This window comes from Suillus subalutaceus, assembly GCF_016647625.1.
Source record: "Suillus subalutaceus strain FC151 chromosome Unknown DFJ58scaffold_93, whole genome shotgun sequence".
Lineage (NCBI taxonomy): Eukaryota > Fungi > Basidiomycota > Agaricomycetes > Boletales > Suillaceae > Suillus > Suillus subalutaceus.
In genome coordinates, this window is record NW_024540342.1 from 115053 (window position 1) to 135739 (window position 20687).

The 20687-nt window shown below is 47.7% G+C and overlaps 7 protein-coding genes and 1 non-coding gene across 8 annotated transcripts; 4 read left to right on the forward strand and 4 right to left on the reverse strand.

The window, feature by feature from the left end:
* Positions 1 to 1874: 1874 nt before the first annotated feature.
* DFJ58DRAFT_843645 (uncharacterized protein) lies at positions 1875 to 3019 on the reverse strand (the record flags this gene model as incomplete). Its single annotated transcript, XM_041392997.1, has 7 exons — positions 1875 to 2078; positions 2134 to 2203; positions 2251 to 2482; positions 2538 to 2573; positions 2724 to 2783; positions 2846 to 2847; positions 2958 to 3019. 7 exons carry the CDS (start codon positions 3017 to 3019, stop codon positions 1875 to 1877), a joined length of 666 nt encoding a protein of 221 aa, XP_041241222.1.
* Positions 3020 to 4283: 1264 nt separating this feature from the next.
* DFJ58DRAFT_503493 (uncharacterized protein) lies at positions 4284 to 4940 on the reverse strand. The gene is made up of 2 exons (XM_041380721.1): positions 4520 to 4940; positions 4284 to 4464 (listed from the first exon to the last, which is right to left on the reverse strand). The coding sequence occupies exons 1-2, from the start codon at positions 4773 to 4775 to the stop codon at positions 4337 to 4339; spliced, it is 384 nt and encodes a 127-aa protein (XP_041241223.1). The 5' UTR covers positions 4776 to 4940; the 3' UTR covers positions 4284 to 4336.
* Positions 4941 to 5896: 956 nt separating this feature from the next.
* On the forward strand, positions 5897 to 6825 carry DFJ58DRAFT_800156 (cytidine deaminase-like protein). Its single transcript, XM_041390800.1, has 5 exons — positions 5897 to 6043; positions 6110 to 6217; positions 6283 to 6326; positions 6381 to 6421; positions 6472 to 6825. The coding sequence occupies exons 1-5, from the start codon at positions 5989 to 5991 to the stop codon at positions 6662 to 6664; spliced, it is 441 nt and encodes a 146-aa protein (XP_041241224.1). The 5' UTR covers positions 5897 to 5988; the 3' UTR covers positions 6665 to 6825.
* A 24-nt stretch (positions 6826 to 6849) lies between these two features.
* Positions 6850 to 12465, forward strand: DFJ58DRAFT_800160 (uncharacterized protein). Its single transcript, XM_041390801.1, has 19 exons — positions 6850 to 7078; positions 7134 to 7268; positions 7345 to 7545; positions 7598 to 8285; positions 8338 to 8674; positions 8746 to 8989; positions 9046 to 9155; positions 9209 to 9399; positions 9451 to 9485; positions 9539 to 9589; positions 9647 to 10234; positions 10296 to 10394; positions 10451 to 10727; positions 10786 to 10856; positions 10913 to 11360; positions 11413 to 11504; positions 11555 to 11664; positions 11726 to 12022; positions 12075 to 12465. Exons 1-19 carry the CDS (start codon positions 6929 to 6931, stop codon positions 12298 to 12300), a joined length of 4350 nt encoding a protein of 1449 aa, XP_041241225.1. The 5' UTR covers positions 6850 to 6928; the 3' UTR covers positions 12301 to 12465.
* On the reverse strand, positions 12466 to 13480 carry DFJ58DRAFT_686765 (RNA polymerase Rpb7). Its single transcript, XM_041383315.1, has 6 exons — positions 13346 to 13480; positions 13011 to 13280; positions 12910 to 12960; positions 12789 to 12854; positions 12670 to 12735; positions 12466 to 12621 (listed from the first exon to the last, which is right to left on the reverse strand). The coding sequence occupies exons 1-6, from the start codon at positions 13355 to 13357 to the stop codon at positions 12574 to 12576; spliced, it is 513 nt and encodes a 170-aa protein (XP_041241226.1). The 5' UTR covers positions 13358 to 13480; the 3' UTR covers positions 12466 to 12573.
* A 1607-nt stretch (positions 13481 to 15087) lies between these two features.
* On the reverse strand, positions 15088 to 15217 carry DFJ58DRAFT_t113. Its single transcript has one exon. It is a non-coding gene; the product is annotated as a tRNA-Ile (tRNA).
* A 133-nt stretch (positions 15218 to 15350) lies between these two features.
* Positions 15351 to 16699, forward strand: DFJ58DRAFT_686768 (uncharacterized protein). Its single transcript, XM_041383316.1, has 3 exons — positions 15351 to 15424; positions 15478 to 16044; positions 16094 to 16699. Exons 2-3 carry the CDS (start codon positions 15626 to 15628, stop codon positions 16266 to 16268), a joined length of 594 nt encoding a protein of 197 aa, XP_041241227.1. The 5' UTR covers positions 15351 to 15424; positions 15478 to 15625; the 3' UTR covers positions 16269 to 16699.
* Positions 16700 to 18204: 1505 nt separating this feature from the next.
* Positions 18205 to 19357, forward strand: DFJ58DRAFT_717431 (isoprenoid synthase domain-containing protein; the record flags this gene model as incomplete). Its single annotated transcript, XM_041384357.1, has 3 exons — positions 18205 to 18623; positions 18678 to 18966; positions 19022 to 19357. 3 exons carry the CDS (start codon positions 18205 to 18207, stop codon positions 19355 to 19357), a joined length of 1044 nt encoding a protein of 347 aa, XP_041241228.1.
* Between the last annotated feature and the right edge of the window lie 1330 nt (positions 19358 to 20687).

Genomic DNA, 20687 nt, shown 5'->3' on the forward strand with positions numbered 1-20687 from the left:
TGTCAAAGCAGTGACGCTAGGCTAAGGTATGAGATGAATGTGAACTTTGTGTGAACTCTAACTTTACAGTTATCTTCATATCGGTAGACCAACCCAGAAAATTCACCTAGTAGTACAACAACTGTCGACCGTCATCATCATGTCACACGGACATTTTCGACGGAGACGAACAGTGGATCTCTCGCTAAAGTGCCAGAGAAATTAAGTGGAGCCTCATCTGATGACGAGCATGACTCACCTTTGACAACATTGTAGTGTCTTGCACGGCGGGGGCTTCGTTACTTAACCACGAAGGTTACCTACGTACTAGTCCCACATCACCATGTGCAGCTAGTCGCAGATGCCAGTGCGTGCGTGCCATGATTCCAAAGTCTCGTCACGGCCTTTGTACCGCCACGCACAAGCCGTACATGTAAGGTCAATGTTAACGTTGACTTACCGTAAAAAGTAGCTAGCATGAGCGCCTGTGACAGTTTGGTTCCAATCTACAGATAAGCAACGGCGAATGACCGGTGGACCGCCGGCATGTTCTCCGTCACGTCATGCTGTATTATTGCGTGTTCATGCCTCTTACGGCACTGCCACCATGGCGACCTCTCCTTCATATAATTTCACGGCATTGTTGGACCACAGACTTCGACGACATCATTAATAACTTTCTCTTCCCACAAATTCCCGAAGACGCTGAAACCTGTCTTGATCGTGCGTTCCTTTCCCCTCTCAACGTCCATGTCGATACATTTTCAACGACAAAATTGTAGATTAATTGCCGTGCCATTTTCGTAAGTAACGCAACTGTGATATCAATCACACATTTCACTCACGAAGCCTATGTAAAATCTTATTTTAGTTCAGACAGCCTGAAAGAAGCTGGGAACATTCCATTGAACACACCAGAATACACTCGACTACCTTGTATATAATGTTAACGTATGTAACCTCTCGGTAGAAATGGGATTGGTCAGAAACGCGCGTGTGCGCGTTCAAAACTCGAACTTCGCATGCGTGACGCCTCCCTGCGTGTGCCTTCACTATTCCCACTATTATGCCACTCGAGCCATTCTCAACAGCGATTTGAAAGAACTCGACTATAATTTTCTTGTCAGTCTGAGTCCTGCCCTCTGAGCCTCGAAGGAAATGGAGGGTGGGAATGGGGATACTACTTCCTTTCAGCTCGTCAAGTATTCTCGGAGGGTATGATGAGGAACGGACCCCTCACGACGCAATTGCGTCTATCATTACAGGGTGGTGCCTGATAACCTTGCCTCAGCCTATGGACCTGGTCCATTGGGTATGTAACCGTAACGTTACCTAGCGTGTAACTTGCTTCATGCTTACGGTATGTCAGGAATGGACATCGTGACACTGAAAGGGAACGACTGTCTTCAAGTAAACTCATTAGACATTTCAGCTTGCTACATGGTGCAAGTGCAGCTACTAGTAGTGCCAGTACTTGGAGATATTATCCAGAGCTATGTCTCCAAATAACCCAATCAAGTACCACAACATTGCCCAGACCCACGCTCAGAACACACAGTAAACAAGAATGAGGTCAGTTTTGAAATCGGATCGAAGACGGGACAGGTTCGTCGCTCATCAGATCACTACAGAACGTGAAGAAAAAATCATGCGATCATATTTGTACTCAAGCACAATTGATTGACCGCGAAAACCGTCGTCGTCTTTGTCGTGAATGGCCCCAGATTCTCTTCTCACAATTGAAGCGTCATTTGGTGCAGATTTTTTCAAGGACGAGACTTCTTCAGAAAAAATAACAACAATAAGTACCACAACATAGCTTGGAAGAAATAAAAATAAAAACTGCTCCCTACAGACTAGCCGCCGATCGTAAATCATATCAAGTATCTCCCATACTATACGCTACTGCTAGTTTCCACACGGACGCGCTCCTGGAAAGCAATTGAAGTCATAACGGTTGCTGTATCGGAGTCGGCCACGAGCTTAGCGTGATATTCTCGCAAGCTAAGGATGAGGCGTGGTCCCAGCACGAACATCTGCAAGATTTGGAAGATTTGAATGAAGCCAGAATAAATCTGGGTTTCCAGGTAAGGCAAGTCCTATAGAAATGATGAATGATGACCGCATGCAGAGGTCGATGACAGATCGGCATACCGTTGAGATCGTTGGGGACAAATAACTCATTTCAAAACAAGAAACTACAAGGAAGCTTGCACATGTAGAACTTCAGCAAAAAAAAACAAGAGAACCGCATTCACACCATGAGCTCACCTCGCAAAGTAACTCGCGTGAGTTTTCACTAACACCCTGAGAAAATCCCTAAGAATCCCCCCCGTTGAGGTTTGTCGCAGTTCACGGAAGTGCTTCATAGCAATCCAGACTGCGAGACACAGTACAAGGACCTCCCATACAGTGCCAAGTATCCAAGTCATGGAAATCAAAAGATACGCATTTCCCGCATAGCCCATCATGCACTGAAAGGTGCCGAAGAGAACGAATCCCTCTGGTATTTGTCAAGTCTGATGCACTTAAATATTCCATACATAATTTAAACTTACCTCCTGAAACATGTGTCATCGTCATTGCGATCATCGCTACATTGGCGATTCTGATGGCCACAAAAATGACAACGAGAAATATCAGCACTTTTCTGGAACCCAGATACATAGCATGTAATCGAGCGATCACGATGACTTGCGTGGTGTTTCAGTCGAGTCAATATCGCAGAGGTGTAGTATGCTCACCGCCCAGCATTACATCTGCAAGGATACCCGTCCAATCAAATATGTCGTACATGGCACGGCCTGTCATATCCAGCAACATCAGTTATCAGCTTGGGAGGATCACAGGCTCGAAACAAACTCACAACTATGGGAGTTGTCATATTGAATCAATGAATTGTTTGAGAATCTCACTCACCCCTATATGGTAGTTAATTATTTGGACGGGGATGGAAGGCATTGGTGCTAAATACTCACTGCATCTGTCGTCGAAATTGTCGGAACCCAGACTGGAGCATGTTGCTGGTCAGAACAAACATGGTGAGTGTGGGCACACGTACACAGTAGGCTGATCCTAATTGTGAGAGATGGGTAATGAGCACAACATCAACAGCTTGGACGTCCAAACGTACACGGCATATCCTATTCCAACATATCGTACCTAGGATATGTTCACAACTTGCTCACCACGCTTAAAAACAAAAGCTACATACAAAGAGATACAGAATGGTCATCAGGGACCAGCGTTGCCTCTGCCCAAATTAGTTGTGCATCGTTCTGTTGATAGATGTGGGAGTCCACTCACCCAGACCAGTTCCACCTATAAAACTGTTATCAGCGAGATGGCTGCTCCTGTAATGGTGCCAACATACCTCTTGTCCGAGCATAAGTCCTAGAAATACCATGATGTCAGTGGTCTTTTCATACTTAATCTTGCTCACCCCAATCGTACATTACCCCAACACAGGAGGCAACTGCGGAACCACAGCCAAGGCTAATTAAGTCATCGACGTCGTCATGCGGCTAACTCTTCACGAACCTACAAAATAGCCGGAAATAAGATTCGCATTGATGATCGGCCACCAACTGGGATCGTTCGAGACTACGGTCATACTATTAGAGGATGGGAATGAGCGAGCGGCGGGAACTTGGTGGACGTGTGACGATCACATTCATGCTTGATATACCACAATCCAGCGCTTACATCGCCGAGGTGAGTTTTGAGGGATGATATCCGATTGATCAAAGTATTTCAATATGAATTCCATCAGAAAGACAGTGCCCATCCAGGGATACCGATGGTATCATAATAGCAGTTGTCGGTGAAATCGCAAAGCAGTGACTTGCGCGGAATGTTCGAACGCCGCAAAAGATCGGAGGACTGTTCGTAACCTGCCAGCGTGATCTTCGGAGTATTCTTTTGATATTCGGTGTTCTTGCTACAGTCGAGTGAGGGGTTCGGCCTCGGTCCATCGATGGCACCATTGATCCAACACAGGCGACTTCGTGGCATTGTCAATTACGACAGGAGCAGAATCCACAACCTGTCTTCTAATCCATGTACGCGCTAATTAGTTCGTATCCAATTCCCTGTCATAAAATACGATCGACTTCTGTAGCGATGAGGGCAGTCGTACCAAGAAAGTGGGGATTTACACAAAGAAGGGGGGAAAGGACGGTTGTACACAGAGGGGGTAGCTGTATAAAAAAAAAGTGGACAGGAACGAAAGCGATGACGAATAGGTGGTGATGGTACACGCTTGAATGCGAAGTTAATGAATGTGTGATGACTCCAGTTCGGTGGTTCATAAGTAATGAAGGGATGGGGAATAGATAAATCAAGGTCGTCAACAACCTTAAGGAGCGGATAGTCGGTTGGAAGAAGGAGAATTTCCTCCATCCTTTAAACGTAAAAATAGGGAGTGTGAACTGCGCGTTTCATGGCCCGAACGAGAGTGACAGTGGCCGCTTAAAGAGGAAAACCAAGGAGCGTGTAAGCGTGCATTATCACGTATGATGGCGTGACATGTGATACATACCTTTGACGATTGGAAGATCGGTCAGGAGCGAAGGGTTGGGCGGGGGCGAGATAAGCGGAAGAGATAGTAGCGGGGTCAAAGTATGAAGCGAAGACGAAGAGAACGAAGAGAAAAAAACTCGGAAACAAAATACCAGAACCAGGACAGTTTCCAAAAAGGCGATAGCAAGAGATGATTGAGAAAAATAACCAACCATAAGTAAAAAGTAACCTGCGAACGCCGAACAAACAAGATGAAAAGAAAGGACGTCAAACATAAAAGAAAGGGGAAAGGGAGAAAATCAAAAGAACTCATCAGATGAAGCAAATAGACATACAAGTAAATCGAAGTCCAAGATATACAAAAATGAAGCCAGAGGGGACGAGGAAATCAAAACTGAATCATCGAAGATAGGAAAATATAGATGTCTGCGAGCACTGCTCACACTAGACCATCGAAAGTGAAATGCAAGCACTCCCAAGCGCAACCATCTCACTCTCGCCAGGACATGACCGGACAATTGCAGCCCTCAAATTCCCAAATGAGATCCTACGTAGTACGCGTCTGGATAGCGAGCACAGGGGTGGCAGATGTACTCGGGGATGTAGTCAAGGGAGACGTAAGGGATACGGGATACCGCAACAGGAGATCCAATGGGAGACGACAGCGGGACTCGGATACGTGATGGAGGCAATGGAGTCGCCTGTGGCAGGTGTAGAGAGCGAGACGGTTGTTGCAGCAGTCTCTATACTCGCTAGTGAAAATTTCTTGTCATTATCCGACGAGCTAGAGAAAGCCTTGGGCGGTGAAAAAGCACTCCGCCCGGACTCGCGTTTCTTAGCCTGATCCTTAGACGGACAGAGAGGCGCCAATGCAGAAACGGGAGTGCTAAAGGTGGAATTAGAATTCGAGGACGCAGTGGACTTTCGTATATTGATATGAGAGGGATCAAGTGTTGGATGAACTGGGTGTCGAGGGAGCAAGGTAGTATTCGGTTGGACAACGCAAGTGAACCGTTGGACGCAGGTAGTACGTGTGGTGGAAATTGTGCTCGCTGTGAAAGGCTGCGTAGCCTGATAAGGGCGTAAAACGGAAGTAAAGGCATAACAAACAACATTGCTCTCATTATGGTGACCATGATGAGAGCAATATTGCTTGGTATGCCTTAATATGGTCAGCCTTTGAGTCGGTCAAGTAATCATTACGCTCAGTACATTTGCTCAACTCTGCCGTGGATGTCGATGATGCACATTGCCACTGAGAAAGATAACGTCCTTATCAATAATGGACTTCAAAATTCCAGCAGGAACATCAACAAGGACGCATTAGCGCATTACCGTGGGTTTGAACGAAGTTGTGACTCATTCAGCGTGACAAGTGACCTGCTCAGAAGACAGCCTGAGATCATGACTTGATTTGCATATCTTGACCGCGCTGTCGGATCGTTCATCCTCTGATTTGAATTATCCCGTTGAACCAACAAATTATTCATGGCAGATATCGTAGCTTCAAACCGTGATCGCCTCCTCCAAGCTGCAGTTGAAGGTATGAGTCGATCGCCCTGAAAGTAGAACCCGAACGAGCACACTGAGTTCATGAGTATTTTGATAGCGAAGACATTCGCATACGTGCCTTACTCCAAATTTCGTGTGGGAGCTGCTCTTCTCACTGAGGACGGCGAAATCATCAAAGGTGCTAATATCGAGAACGCCTCGTACGGTGAATACGGTCTTTCACGATTTTACTTGGCTCTTGCTACTCATCAGTCTTGCCACCATACATAGGTGGTACTATTTGTGCAGAGCGCACTGCATTCGTGAAGGCAGTGGTGCGTTCACCTTATCTGATAGCGTTCGTGGAGAACTAAAAATCTCGATATCAGAGTGAAGGCAAGCGTAAGTTTGCGGCCCTCGCTGTCACAACGTATGTCGTTATTATCCTTGCCCAAATCCTTACACCAATTACCTTGCTAGCGACGTTGCCTCGCCAATTGCGCCTTGTGGGATGTGTCGTCAAGTAATTCGTGAATTTTGTTCCCTCGACATGCCCATCCTATTGGCTGCATCTTCTTACATGGAGAAGGAAGATGGAATACGAGAATCTACTCTTGGGGAGTTACTTCCATTTAGTTTCGGACCTGAAGATTTGGAAAAAGATCGTGGTTAAATCCCTTTTGATACCTGTTTGAATTCATCTAGGTCATGTACGCAATAAGAGAACATCATGTCTTATAGGAATGAATAATTTTGTAGGAAGAACGAAGTATTGTCTTCTAGGTCTATACGAGTTCTGTACTCGCCCGAAATGGTAGTAGAACTGGTTGTGTGGCTGTGAAAGGCAGTCGTCATCGCGGCTGCGGCAAGGGAACTGAAGCTGTACGCAGCATACAACGTACGTGCACTACAAATTTCTTCATCCACAACGTCCTGCATGGCTCCCTGGCACAGGACAGCCGCTTTCATATGGTCAACGCTCGCTTTTCTTCTTTATTTTGGTTACACGTCTGCTGCTGATCCAGAACATGCTATAAACTACTTCGACAATGCACCAGCTCGGTTGTTCTTTTTCGACGATACCACTGTGAGACATTCATGTCTGCCTCAGGGTTCACTTAATAATTCACTTTATTCCCTAGAGTGTGATATACCACGATGCCATCTTCGGGGAAATACATGTTTCTCAGGACGAAGGCAAGACCTGGAAACGCGCAGATGACATACCGCCTGGCGAGGCTGCAATGTTTATTGAGCACCCATTCGACAATCGCGTGGTGCGTTACTGTCCATACTTTATTTATCTGCCTGAACACACCAACGTGGCTTTCGACCTGACCGAATTCTATCTAGGCATTCGTATTGACGAATTCCTACACGCATTACCGCACAGACGACCGCGGAAAGACATGGCGCACGTTCGACGTCCCCGAGCTACTAGCCTACGTCCAAAATCCACTCTCATTCCACTCAGATCCCAACAAGTGGGAGTATACCCTCTTCCAGGCTACCAGGTGTGACCCAATTCCCTGGGGACAACGATGTCGAGACGTGGTGCGCACTTATTTTATATGTATATATTACTTGCATCCAAATTTCTATGTAGACATACTACACCAAAGATGGATTCGTTTCATCACCACAACTACTCCTAGAGGACGTCTCCCGTTGCCAATTCGCTCACAGTAGCAAGGACTTCAAACATGACGCTCACGAAGACCTCGTCTACTGCGTCGCCTATGACTCTTCCGCCATGACTGGCTCACACAGCATCGCAAGTAGTCGTCTGTACTCCAGCACAGACTTTTTTGCCACCAAGCAGAACGAAGACCTTGGCATTGGCAAGAATGCCAAGGGTGTCGTGGCATTTGCGATCGTGTCCAAGTTCGCCGTAGTTGCGCTCAAGGATTTGACGCCCGGCAGCGAGGGCGATATGCTGTTATATGTTACTGTGAACACCAAGGAATGGGCCAAGGCACAGTTCCCACATGCCTCCCAGGCGCGCTTGCGGGAGAACGCATATACCATCGTCGAGTCTACAGTCCACTCTCTAGCAGTCGATGTCGTCTTGCACGACACAACAACCGTCGGTACCCTATTCGTCAGCAACTCCAACGGCACCTACTTTGTAGAGAGCTTGACGGACACGAACAGGAACATGGTAGGGTACGTTGACTACGAGACCATATATGGCGTTGAGGGTGTTGGTATCGCCAATGTCGTCGCTAATGCGCAAGACGTTGAGAGGAAGATGGTAGCCAAGCAATTACGGTCGGTCATCACATTCAATGACGGTGGGGAATGGCGTTTCTTGTTTTCTTTCGAACTGATCTTACATTTTCGCAGGCAGCTCATGGGATCCTCTTGTCGCTCCTAGCGGTACCTGCTCCTCCGAACCATGTTCGCTGCACTTGCATTCAGTAACAAACATGCACAACTATGGCCCCGTTTTTTCGTCCCCCGCCCCTGGCTTCGTTATGGGCGTGGGTTCCGTTGGAAAGGCGCTCGCGCCATATGAGGAGAGCAACACCTACATGAGCACCAACGCCGGTCTGACATGGTCCATGGTCCGCGAAGGTGCATGTCAATATGAATTTGGCGATTCTGGAAGTATCATCGTCATCGTCGACAACGAGCAACCTACCAACTCCATCATGTATTCCACGGACATGGGCAAGAACTGGTACGTCTTTACGCCTTGCCGCTCACTGCGTGTGCATGTATGAGACCTCACTGAAACGCCCCGCCCTATAGGAACACGTACGATGTCGGGATCCAATTCCTTGCCAGGGGTCTGACGACGGTATCAGATTCGACGTCTCAGAAATTCCTTCTCCTCGGCCAGGTCATGCGGCAGTCACAACAACCCGATGAAGGCCGCAACGCTGCCATCTACCTCGACTTCGCCGCCCTTGGGCGTCCAAAGTGTGGTTCCAACGACAAGGAGTCATGGTATGCAAGAGCCAATTCCAAATCAGAGTGCATCATGGGTGCCAAGGTCTGTTACTGATGTAAACCTTGCCATGAGAATGGTCTTGCTGATATACTTCGAAGCAATGGTACACGAGGCGCAAGGCTGACGCAGATTGCTACATGGGTGAGAAGTTCCATGATCCGGAAGTTCATGATGATAAGTGCCCATGCGAGGAACATGATTATGAGTGGTACGTCGTTCCTCGTTATTCTGTCCATTACGACCGCTCATACGTTGTTCCAGTGACTACAACTACGTGCGGAGCGATGGTAAATGTGTACCTTCGGGTCCAGAGCGTATACCCAGCACCCAATGTATCCTTGGGACGCCTAACGAAAAATATATGGGTTCATCGGGATATCGCAAGATCCCCGGGAACCAGTGTGAAGGTGGCTATCGCATGGACGAGCCCGTGTCTAAAGATTGTTCCGAAGGTGAGTGCTTTAGCAGCTATGGAGGGTCTGTGTCTCATGTGTCATTTGCAGCTGAACCTGTCGAAGGAGCGGTCGTTCACAAGATTGTAAGTTTCTGTTCTCGCTTTTCTTTCCAGTATGGAAACTTACGATATTGTAGCATTCGTTCACTGGTGATATTGTGCAGAGCGAGTATTTCAAGGACTCGAAGGTGAGCGTCCTATATATAGTACCATATCAATACCTCAGCTCACGTCTACCTCCATAGACCGTCCTCGTCCGTCTTACCGACCTCACAATATGGCAATCTAGCAACGAGGGTTACACGTGGGAACAAAAGTTCCCAGAGGAGCGTTTCGTAGCGTTCTATATGCACACATACAGCAACGAGCGCGCATACCTTCTCACCGACTCCAAGAAGTTCTACCACACAACAGATACAGGCCGCAACTGGCTCTCCTCCGAAGCGCCTTCGCCTCCCAACACCTTCGGGGCCCAAGTGCTCCGCTTCCAGCCCAGGACAGAGTATGTCATCTGGATTGGTAATGTGGACTGCCAATCGGGGTTTGACAACTGTCACGCGCAAGCCCAGTACACATGGAACAACGGGCAGGATTGGCGGTGGGTAGAGGACTACGTTGTCAACTGTGACTGGGCACGCGACGAGGAGCTGCGGATTGATTCATCTCAGATCCTATGCGAGTCGTATGCGAACAAACAGGGCTCGCAAATGTTTTTCGGGAGTAATAATGCGTTGCAACTTGTGTCAGGGACGGACTATTATGCGACGAAGAATAAGCTATTTGACCATGTCGTGGGGTTCACCAAGTTTTCAGAGTTTTTGATCGTGGCTGAGGTGAGTTTTTTTTCAGTTGTCTTGTGCGTGCGCTGTTGATTGACTGGTTGTGAACTCGCAGTACCTCCCGATGAGGGGCACGCTTAACATCCAGGTCTCACTTGATGGACGGACGTTTGCTTCTGGGAGCTTCCCTCCCGGCATGCATCCAGATTCTCACGTAGGCAGCATCGCTCTAACTCTACAGATGCTAAAATTGCTCATGATGTTATCTAGGCATACACTATCCTCGAGTCAAGCACTAGATCCATCTTCCTACACATGACCATGAACGAAGGGCCAGCGCCATGGGGCAACATCCTCAAATCCAACTCTAACGGAACTTACTTTGGGCTATCCCTCGAGAACGTGAACAGGAATGTCGGCGGCTTCGTCGACTTTGAGAAATTTGTAGGGTTGGATGGCATTGCGATGGCTAACATAGTGGCCAATCCTGCAGAGGCTGCGCTCACGGGACATAAGACTCTGCAGACGAGGATCACGCATAATGATGGTATGCTTTGTTTCATCGGTACCTTCTGCCTCTCGTTGACTGTTACTTGTTGCGTCAGGTGGCACTTGGAAGCCTCTTGCACCCCCTTCAGTAGATTCGCTGGGTGTGAAGTACCCTTGTACATCAGTGGTATTTTGTGCTTTTTTGCGCATCGCTGTTCAATTGACTTATTTTGTCGTGTTTAGGGCTGTGCGCTCCACGTTCATGGGTATACAGAGCGCTTCGACGCCCGGGCAACATATAGCAGCCCGTCCGTCGTAGGCGTGGTGATGGCAGTCGGGAATGTGGGTGATTCGCTCGCCACCTACACTGAGAGCGATACCTTCCTGTCCCGGAATGGTGGGTTCACATGGGAAGAAGTACACAAGGACGCCCATCTCTGGGAATTCGGCGACTCAGGGTCTATCATCGTGATCGTGAACGATGAGGAACCGACGGACCATGTCCTGTTTACTACAGATGAGGGTCTCACTTGGCGAGAATTCAAGTTTACGACTGAGAAGATCAGAGTGAGGGATATTATGACGGTACAGGAGGATACAAGCCGGAAGTTTATGCTCCTGGGCCGTTATTCCACAACGGCTGGCTTGGTGATCGTGCACTTAGACTTCTCATCTCTCACGCATAAAAAATGTGAGTCGGGTGCTCTTGTGCTTGGTGATTGATGTTGAACTCATTCTTCCAGGCCTCGTGGATGTGGAAGATCCTGGACATGATGACTTTGAGCTGTGGAGCCCCAGCGAGGAAAGAGCCTCACTTTGCCTGTTCGGACGACAGGTGGGTCATCTGGACTTGAGTTTTTCCTTTGTCGCCCATATCATATACAGACGCTCTACCATCGCCGCAAACGGGATGTGAACTGTGTTGTTGGAGACACGCCCAAGGCACTAGACAACATTGTACAGAACTGCACATGTACGGAGGAGGACTTTGAATGGTGAGTCACGGGTGTGATACCGCTCGCTCAGAGGTAACTTAAATCTGGGCACGAAAAACAGCGAATTCAACCATGTTCGCAACGGGGACGAATGCGTTCTTGTGCCCGGGACGAAACCACTACCGTCAGATGATTCATGTCGCAACGGAGAAGACTATTGGTATGAACGCACGGCGTATCGCAAGGTGGACTACTCCACTTGTGAGGGCGGCGACCGCATAGACCGAGGCACGCAACACCTATGCCCTGGCATTAACGGCCACAGCGCGATGTTCTGGATGATGGTGATTTTGTTCCCCTTTGCGATCACAGCGCTTGTCGCATGGTGGTGGTACAGCAAGAGCGGAATGGCGAGAGGGTAAGTAACATCCACTTGATGTGTGCGCATTGTATGCTTATCGTTGACACAGGACGATCCGTTTACCCGGAGGCGAATATTCGCATGGGTCGAGGTCTGGTGTGATGGATACGCTGGCATCTGTACCATGGTTCCTTCTTGGGCTTTCGGGTATCGCGTTCGAATATATAGCATCAAGCCTGGAGTCTGTATCGATGAACTACCGCGCGAGGCGCGGATATAGGGATGTACCTGTAGACGAGGATGCGCAGGTCCTGCATTTCGAGGATGAGGAATAAGCGGGGTAGAGGTGATACTTAGACGAGACTGTCTCGACTATATATTAATAGTTCATACTGTCCTTGTAGGTAGTTATAGCCAATTGCTGTCCTATGTACACTGTTTCTATTTTTTCGCTAGGCATTCTGTCGTGGGATGGATTCATCTAATGATATTTATTTGAGCGCATGAATTGGACTGAGAAGATGGCATTAGTGCTTTGCAGTAAATAACACAGCGAATACAGTGAAAGCAGGTATACGTAGGGCGATCGTCCAAATTCGATCTTTTGACTAGTCTATAACACCAAGATGATCTTCCTTGATCGTTCCGATGGCAAACTGAGCTTGTGTTAACAGTTGTAGTCGTACTAAAATTAAAAGACTCACGATTTCGGTAGCGTCAACGCGCGTTCCAACAATTTTTAGTCGTACACGAGTGTTCTTCTCGATGATCTGTTCGAGACAAGGTAGGGATACTAAGGGGACAACACATAAATGGACGATACCTGGTCCTCTGATGCAAAAGATGGCGGATTCGAGGTCGGATCAAATTTCATGTCAGGATGTATCAGCTAGGAATGGGGCGAGATGTTGAGCGAGGCAGAACGGGACAGTATTCAAACTCACTTGGTGAGATACGAAAACTGTTAACGGCCCGACATCAGCAAAGAAGCCCATCTACACACTATTCAGTACAGAGTAATGAGACATAACAGGGTATGGCGTACCTTGTTAACGTTATTTACAACCCCATCGACTACTTCTCCTTTGAATGGCTTAAAGACTATTGCACGATAGCGGGTAATGAATTCGGCCTGGCCACTTCCGCTCAGCACCATGCCTTTTCCAATATCCAGGATTGAGACGACAGCAATGATGTACCCGAATGCGCCTGAACATGTTCCCTCTACGTCTGAGTAGAGTTTTGACTCGAGGAACTGGAGCATCCGAGGGCCAAAGTATGACGGATGGAGGAGAATCGTGTGCGTCAATTCTTTCTGAACATTGAAGTTTGGTTATGACGGATTGAATGGTGATAGAGCTCTCGGAGAGAGGTACTCACAATGAAGAACATGTTGGCTCGGTTAACACACGGGCAATCATCACAAAGCGTAAGTTGTTCCTCCCCTTGCGGTAGATGACGTAATACAGCCGCTATCAGCGTAGTGGACGACAAGTTGCTGTTGCAGTATGAACTTTGTGATATGACTCTGGGAACCAGGATATTTTGGATTCAATGTTGATGCGAACATTGCTACTCGAGACCTACTAGCATTGCAAGTAGGGTACTACCACGGTCTGGCCATAATAAGCACTTACTCGTGCTCACTTCACTCATGACGCGCCAATTTGGTTTTAAACAAATAATCACGCCAGACGACCGTAACACTGGGAGTTCAAGAAGCTTACTATAAATAAATTTACCACAGGTATTGGGTGAAATCATCGTCGTAAACAGCGCACGACGGAATAAAGTAGAAAACGGACCTAGTGCGATGCACATCCGGGCTCGCAGGGTAAGCCTGCAGCAAAAAAGCGAAAGACCTCACTTTTTTGTGAAGACCTCCTTCCGGAGGGGGACTACGCCCCCCCCCCCCCCCCCCTGCATCTATCTCCCGAAGACTCCCAGCTTCGGTTGGCAGGTGGATTTATCAATAGCGACAGTCCATTGTGCGACGGCATCCTTCATCGCCGCGATCTCGCCATCATTGAAACCAATCTCTTTCAGCTCAGATACGACAATATACCTGATAGTTCACGCTCCAGTATATCCATTAATGTCAACCAACTTTCCCTATATTTCTGGAGACAGTTCAAACGCAGCGTAGAAGTCCGCTAGGGACAGGTCTGGTCCGAGAGTGGATTGTGCGGACACGCCGGGGGACGAACGATGATGTGTTCGCTCACTATGCCATATTCGGGATCAGTCCTAATGACTCGAACTCCACTGCCCGCATGCTGCCATGAACAAGGGATGTGTTGCCCTTGCGGACCGGCTGGTATGCTACAGGGCCAGATAAGCATATTGACGGAAATTATTGGGTGAGTGCATACCTTTGGGGTAGATATGTATCCAGTTGAATCATATCATAACAATGATCGACTCGGACACTGGCCACCGAGTGTGACGCGCAAGTTATTCCGGGCAACCTTGTTCATCTGAACGTGACCTTTCTTGATGTCGTCAGACTTCAAACAGATGAAAACGGTGTCATGATATCCGTTTCTCCTGCACTTTTAAATAAATAGCTGTGAAACAAGTCCGCTGTACGAACATCACGAGGCTCGGTGGATACGGTCACCGTGTTCTAACTGTAGAGCCTCCACGGTGGCGCAACTGAATTTTGCCACTGTGTCAAAACAAATTTAGATAGAATCAGCAGTGTTCGCACCAGACGTGTTATCGAGCAGGGGCGTTGGGAGTCCTCGGATTCAAGTATTTGGCCGTAGGGTGATGGTAGAAGTATGAGTACCTGGTTGTGGAAGACTGTTAGGGTCAGTCATTGCTCATCATGATAAGTCTGACATCGATGCTTGAAGGAGAGAGGTGGAGTTCAAGTGTCCGAGTCCGCATAGTACTAGTGGTAGCAGCCTCTGCCCGTCACTGGGCGTCCACAGTGTTACTCCTGTTGAGATGGACATTGTGCGTAGGTCTGCCGTCTCTGTGACGTGCGATTCGGGTTGCCCCTGTGGTTTGATAGCCTTCAAGTATCTACGGACGCATAGAATCGAGTTGCAACCCCAATGTTGCTGAGAGCAACAATAATATTAATAATAATATTAACAATTGATGTGCAAAAATATTGGCCAACGTGGGGATCGAACCCAAGACCTTCGCGTATCGAAACCGTCGGTAAGAGTGTGAAGCTGCTAAACACATTCTTACGAACGAATCGTATTAGCACGACGCTCTAACCAACTGAGCTAGTCGGCCTTGTTCGGTGGGGTGACAAAGATTTTGAAGAGGGTGAACCCTTTTGGTTGCTAAGAATTATTATGTAATTATTGTTCGTAGGTTACGTAGGCCGTAACCATGACATAAATTTATGAACTCGCGTTGGATTACTGTGAGTCAATGTTTCTATTCGTTCAATCTCTAGCTAGTACTTAGCTGCTAGTGCAAGCTTGCGATGCCGGATAGGTTTTGATTCATTGTGCTGTTGATGTCAATGAATATTAAATTATATTGTGTAGATCTCACTTTTCGCTGGACAATGTGGCAGTGCTCTAGCAATCGACGTGCCTTGTATCCTTATCAAGAAGTCCAAATTTGGTTTGGTTCAACTTGTTCTTTGACCAAGTTCATCTTCAATTCTTCAGAAAGGCCTTGTCGATTTCAACGATGGTCACCTATTCTGCTTTCTTTTCTTCTGGCCTTCTCGCGCCTTACCATCCAAGAGCAACAACTCCTGCACCACCTTCCTCGCCGATGCCGATGCAATCCAGTCCTATGCACCCTGTCGATCGCGATCTGAGCGTGACACCCACACCCGGTGGCAACTCGAATAATGTTGTTGCAGTACCCACTGCGAATGCTGACCGTCCTCGCATGCGCAGGCGTCGCAGTAGCATGAATATTGGTGTGAACCCGATGGCTCTTATTAAGTCACCGACGCGGAATGCGGGTAGCGCGTTTCAACGCGCCGGCGTCATGTCTCCCACCCGGAGTCGTGCAGGCAGCATCGCAGAGAACGCTTCAGAAACTAACAGTCTTTTTGGAAGACTAAGAAGTGGCAGTCTGAACGCAGTCGCTCCACTACGGTAAGCGGCTCTATGCCTATAATTAGACGTCTTCTGAAACCCCGTGCAGCCTGCGTCGTGCCGTCAAGCGAACTATCCCACTCGCTCCGCCCCCCACTGCCCCCTCTCCCTGCACTCCCACCGCCATCTCCATCTGCGAAATACACGCGTACTCTCGCGCCTCCTGCGCTCGTTATACCTATTCCTCGCCAGCCCCTCATGAATTATTTTGTGTCCAGTCCTAACACTTCTGGACTACTCAGTCCTGATTCTGTGATGCAGTTCTCATCCAATATGTCGCCTGGTATCTCCTCCAGCCCGGCTCACAAGTGTTATTTTGGAAGCACTATCGATGAAGAGATGAAAGGAAAACTGAACGCGCTTCGATCAGCGCTGCTTGTTTGGACACTGCGCCTGGTTGCGTACTTACTCTCGTGCATCAATATCCCCGTTAGCTATTTACTGTTCTATATTAATTCCCTGCTGCATTTGTTACCAATGTCCCACTCATAGCCATCCAGTGTTACACCGTATCTCTATGTCCTTCAGTCTCTGCATCTTTCAAGCTTTCTCGTTACTACTTTTGCTCTTTAGAAATGGTTTTGCTCGTTCTCGACATTCCGTCCATGTTTTGTATGCTGCTCTAGTATCTATGCCATTTTTCTGAGCATTTGACCACCACGTTTTTTGGTCGTGGGCCGCTGGTGACTAGACTAGTGACTAGGACTGGGAATCTGGGATGCACAATCGCGGTTGCAAATGACGCGTCTCACGTGGTCCAAAACACTTTCCGTAAACGTTTGAACGTTAACTTGTTAAGAACCCGACGCGGGCATGGACCTACATCGATGTACGAGAGTATAGTGTGAGTGTGCATACGCTCCTGACGCGGATAGCCTTATCATCAAACGATACTCAGAAACCTGCTAATTTATATAAGTGAGATTTTCTAATCACCTCAATCAGTGTACTCACAATGATATAACAAGTTTAGGCTACGTAGTGCGGTACGTGACACTCACCAATTAGATGCACTAAAATTCGGAAATTACGCCGATATGTCATACTTCCAGAATACTTTGTTTCCCGACTTGTGGTTTGATAAGGAATGTCTATCATGATGAGTAATGTGATTCTTACCACGTATTTTTCAACGTTGATGGGACTAACACATCTATTAGTTGAGCGACAGAGCGCAAATTGGATCAGATCACTCATCGTGACATACAAGGAGTCTCGGAACTAATATCGAGAGTGGCTTGTCGCACGAGACAGATTCGGGCGACAGCCACTGCAGCTCCGTGTTTCATCGCCACTGTGTTGCTATGACAGATACTGCGATTGACACGATGGATGCCTAGCATTTTGACTGAGCGTTAGTCTCCGAACTGCAGCGGAACAGAATTCGTCGACTGATCTACCCACAAATCTATATTCGGCACTGAAACCCGTTGACATATACTATGTCTCTCGCACACTTCTGGTACTCCACATATAGTATCATGAATCATGACGCCCACACAAGTCAACGAACAGATCTTAGATAGGTCCGTCAATCCCGTTTTACATACAGGTGAATCGCCGTCAATGATCAAATGTACGAGATTCATCGTCCTCGTATTTTGACATCTGATCATCTTAACCCTGACTATCTCTACTGCTCATCGCACGACTGACTTCCAGAAAGGGAATACAGAGGGGAAAAGCTTGAGGTGAGCGGTTTGTCATGTTCACAGAAGAGATCTACTGATACGAAACAATTACAAAACAACACACTGTAGCGAGAAAGTTCTCGTCGTTTGCACATCCTGCCTATGGAATAGCGCATTGAATCTGAGTCTCACATTTTTGTTAGTGACATCGAAGCCACGGAAACTTAGGAGACTATATGGCCTAGCGCATTAATGTTTCACCCTGTTTATGGAAGCGCCATACAAACCTTGCTGTTATTCGAGTAGGTGACACATGGGACAGGTGAGTCTACACCCTGCTTTCTTTCAACCTGACTAGTGGACCCTCCTTTCCAAAAGCACACGATGGTCCGAGCCAACACGATACACCCGCTAGCAAAGCTTGACAAGTATAAAGACTGGCATGTTCAGAACCCTTGTCTCACAACACGGGTCTCTAATTTCTCCGTTCACTCATCTCGACGTTCACGACACGACTCCAACAACCTCCATGGCTTCTACTGCAACCTGCGCAGTCACTTGTTCTGACTCCGAGCCCACAGAGTTCATTATACCTGACTTTGTCAGCGATTGCCGCTACCCCATGCAACTAAACCCTCACTGTGATCTGGTATCTCGCGCTTCTGAACAATGGCTTTGTAGCGAAGCCCATCTAGTAGAGCCCGAGAGGACCAAATATACGAGCTTGCTCGCAGGTTACTTCGCTTCATCTTGTTACCCTGATGCGGATGCTTTCCATCTCAAAGTCTGCGCGGACTTTCTGGGCTGGTCGTTCAAATTAGACGACTGGCTCGAGATCGAGAGGTCCGATGTCAATGATGCGTGGGGAGTACGTGACTGCTGCCTGTCTGCGTACCGCGATCCCGTCAACTACCAGACGGAAAGATATAGTGCAAAGATGTGCAAATCGTGCGTCTAACTTTTTCCGTCACGCACACATTCTAACCATCTTACGGTTTCTAGATACTTCGCTCGCTTTAAGGAGACTGGCGGCCCTGGCTGCACAGAGCGCTTTATCCACGCAATGGACTTGTGGTTCATCTCTGCGGCAAAGGAGGTGGACAACCGCGCCAAGGGACATGTCGATGACGTTGAATCTTACATTGAATTGAGACGCGACTTGAGCGGCTGCAAGTCTTGCTTTGCCCTTATCGAATTCGTCAATCGGATTGATCTTCCCGACGAAGTAGTCTCGCATCCGGTCATCATGGCCCTGGAGGAGGCTACCAATGACTTTGTTTCTTGGTCAAACGTAATACCTCATTCTGTCATCGAACCTGGGGCACTACTGACATCGCTGCTGACAGGATATTTTCTCCTATAACATGGAGCAATCTCACCATAGCACACATAATTTAGTTGCTGTGCTCATGCTTGATCAAGGTCTCAACCTGCAAGATGCTGTTGACTACTGCGCCCGGCTATGCAATATCTCCCTCCAACGCTTTGAAGAAAACCGTGCTATCATCCCCTCGTGGGGAGAAGAAGTCGACAAGCAGGTGGCTCTCTACGTCCAGGGACTGCAGAACTGGATTACTGGTCCGCTGCAATGGTCCTTCGTGACCGCCCGCTATTTCGGGAAGGATGTCAATATTGTCAAGCAGGACAGAACCGTCAAGCTGATTCCCAAGCGTCCCTTGTGAAATCCACAGCTATTCCTCTATGTGAATTGTTTTCACTTTTTTCCTGCATTGTACGATTCTCATTGCGATGACTGTCATCATAGAAGGCTACGTCATTATCTATATCTTGCTATGTGTGAAGCTACATTTTTAACCGCATCATGTTTCGTCTTCCTTGCTTAGAACGTTTCTAACTTTTGCTGTTGTGTGTGATAGTACCAGTACTACTCTCCCCTACCATAATGGAAGGAAGACAGTCATTCCTTCTATATAAAATTGTACACTTGCGAGCATGTACCATTTTATACAAGTCCTTGAAACAATGTACATGTACCGTTTACGTTTGGAATGCAAAGATTCATTTAGCTGAATGTGTGCATGGGCGTGCAGATGCCAGAAGCAGACTCGAACAACGAGAAAATTACCGTGACGGTGCAAGAATGACTTTCATGAAGTTGATAGAAGCTACTCAATACTCTAGCTAGCACGAACCATCAGTAACGTTTCATACAAACATCTAACACAGATCCTGATCATTGAATATACTCGATCCGGGATATATATTAGCGTGAAATGAATGTTCTTATAGCAAATCAAGGACAGTGGGTTCACCTCGAGCGCCGCGCACTTCCGTTCTCTCATCCGTGAAACCAGCAAATGCACACCGCCAACGACGCCGCAGCATCCCCTGGCTAGGACCGTGCAGATCCTAGCGAGCACCATAATTTTCTTTTTTCTAGTAGGGGAAAAATACGTGAAATTCTCGCATGTGCAGGATCGATCACTCCAGTTAGATGCCCAGCTTCATAGTATATTGAATCTTGACATAGTTGGAGTCAGGTGGATGGCCTTGATGGAAGATGATCGCGGTGGGCCCATCATGCATCATGGTTTGTAAACATCAAACCACTAGAATCGTAGACAAGATGAGTGACCACTGGATGTTAACAACCAAAGATGAACGTTACTAACGTTGAACCGAATCAGCTGCCTCGCTTACATAAGTGTGATTATTAATCTTACTTCATCGCAGCCTACGACAAATTTCAACATTGTGGTTCCCAGTGCCCACGTAACCTCGCCAACGGAACAAGATGTCGAAGCGTAGGAAACTGCGGGAGAGCGCAGGTGCCCTGTCAGCACTTGCGAAATGCTCATGCCGTACCTTGAAATTGGAACGATTATTGTTTTTCTAGTATACGGCTTGGCTAGTCACCACGTGCTCCTTGTGGTGTTCGCGTCTAGCAGGCCGTTCAAACCACTCTCTGTTCTATAAGTCTGGCGATAGGTCCTAGTGGGGGCTATGCCGCAGTGTCGGATTCTCTGTTATGCCCATGTGCTGCAGCAGCAG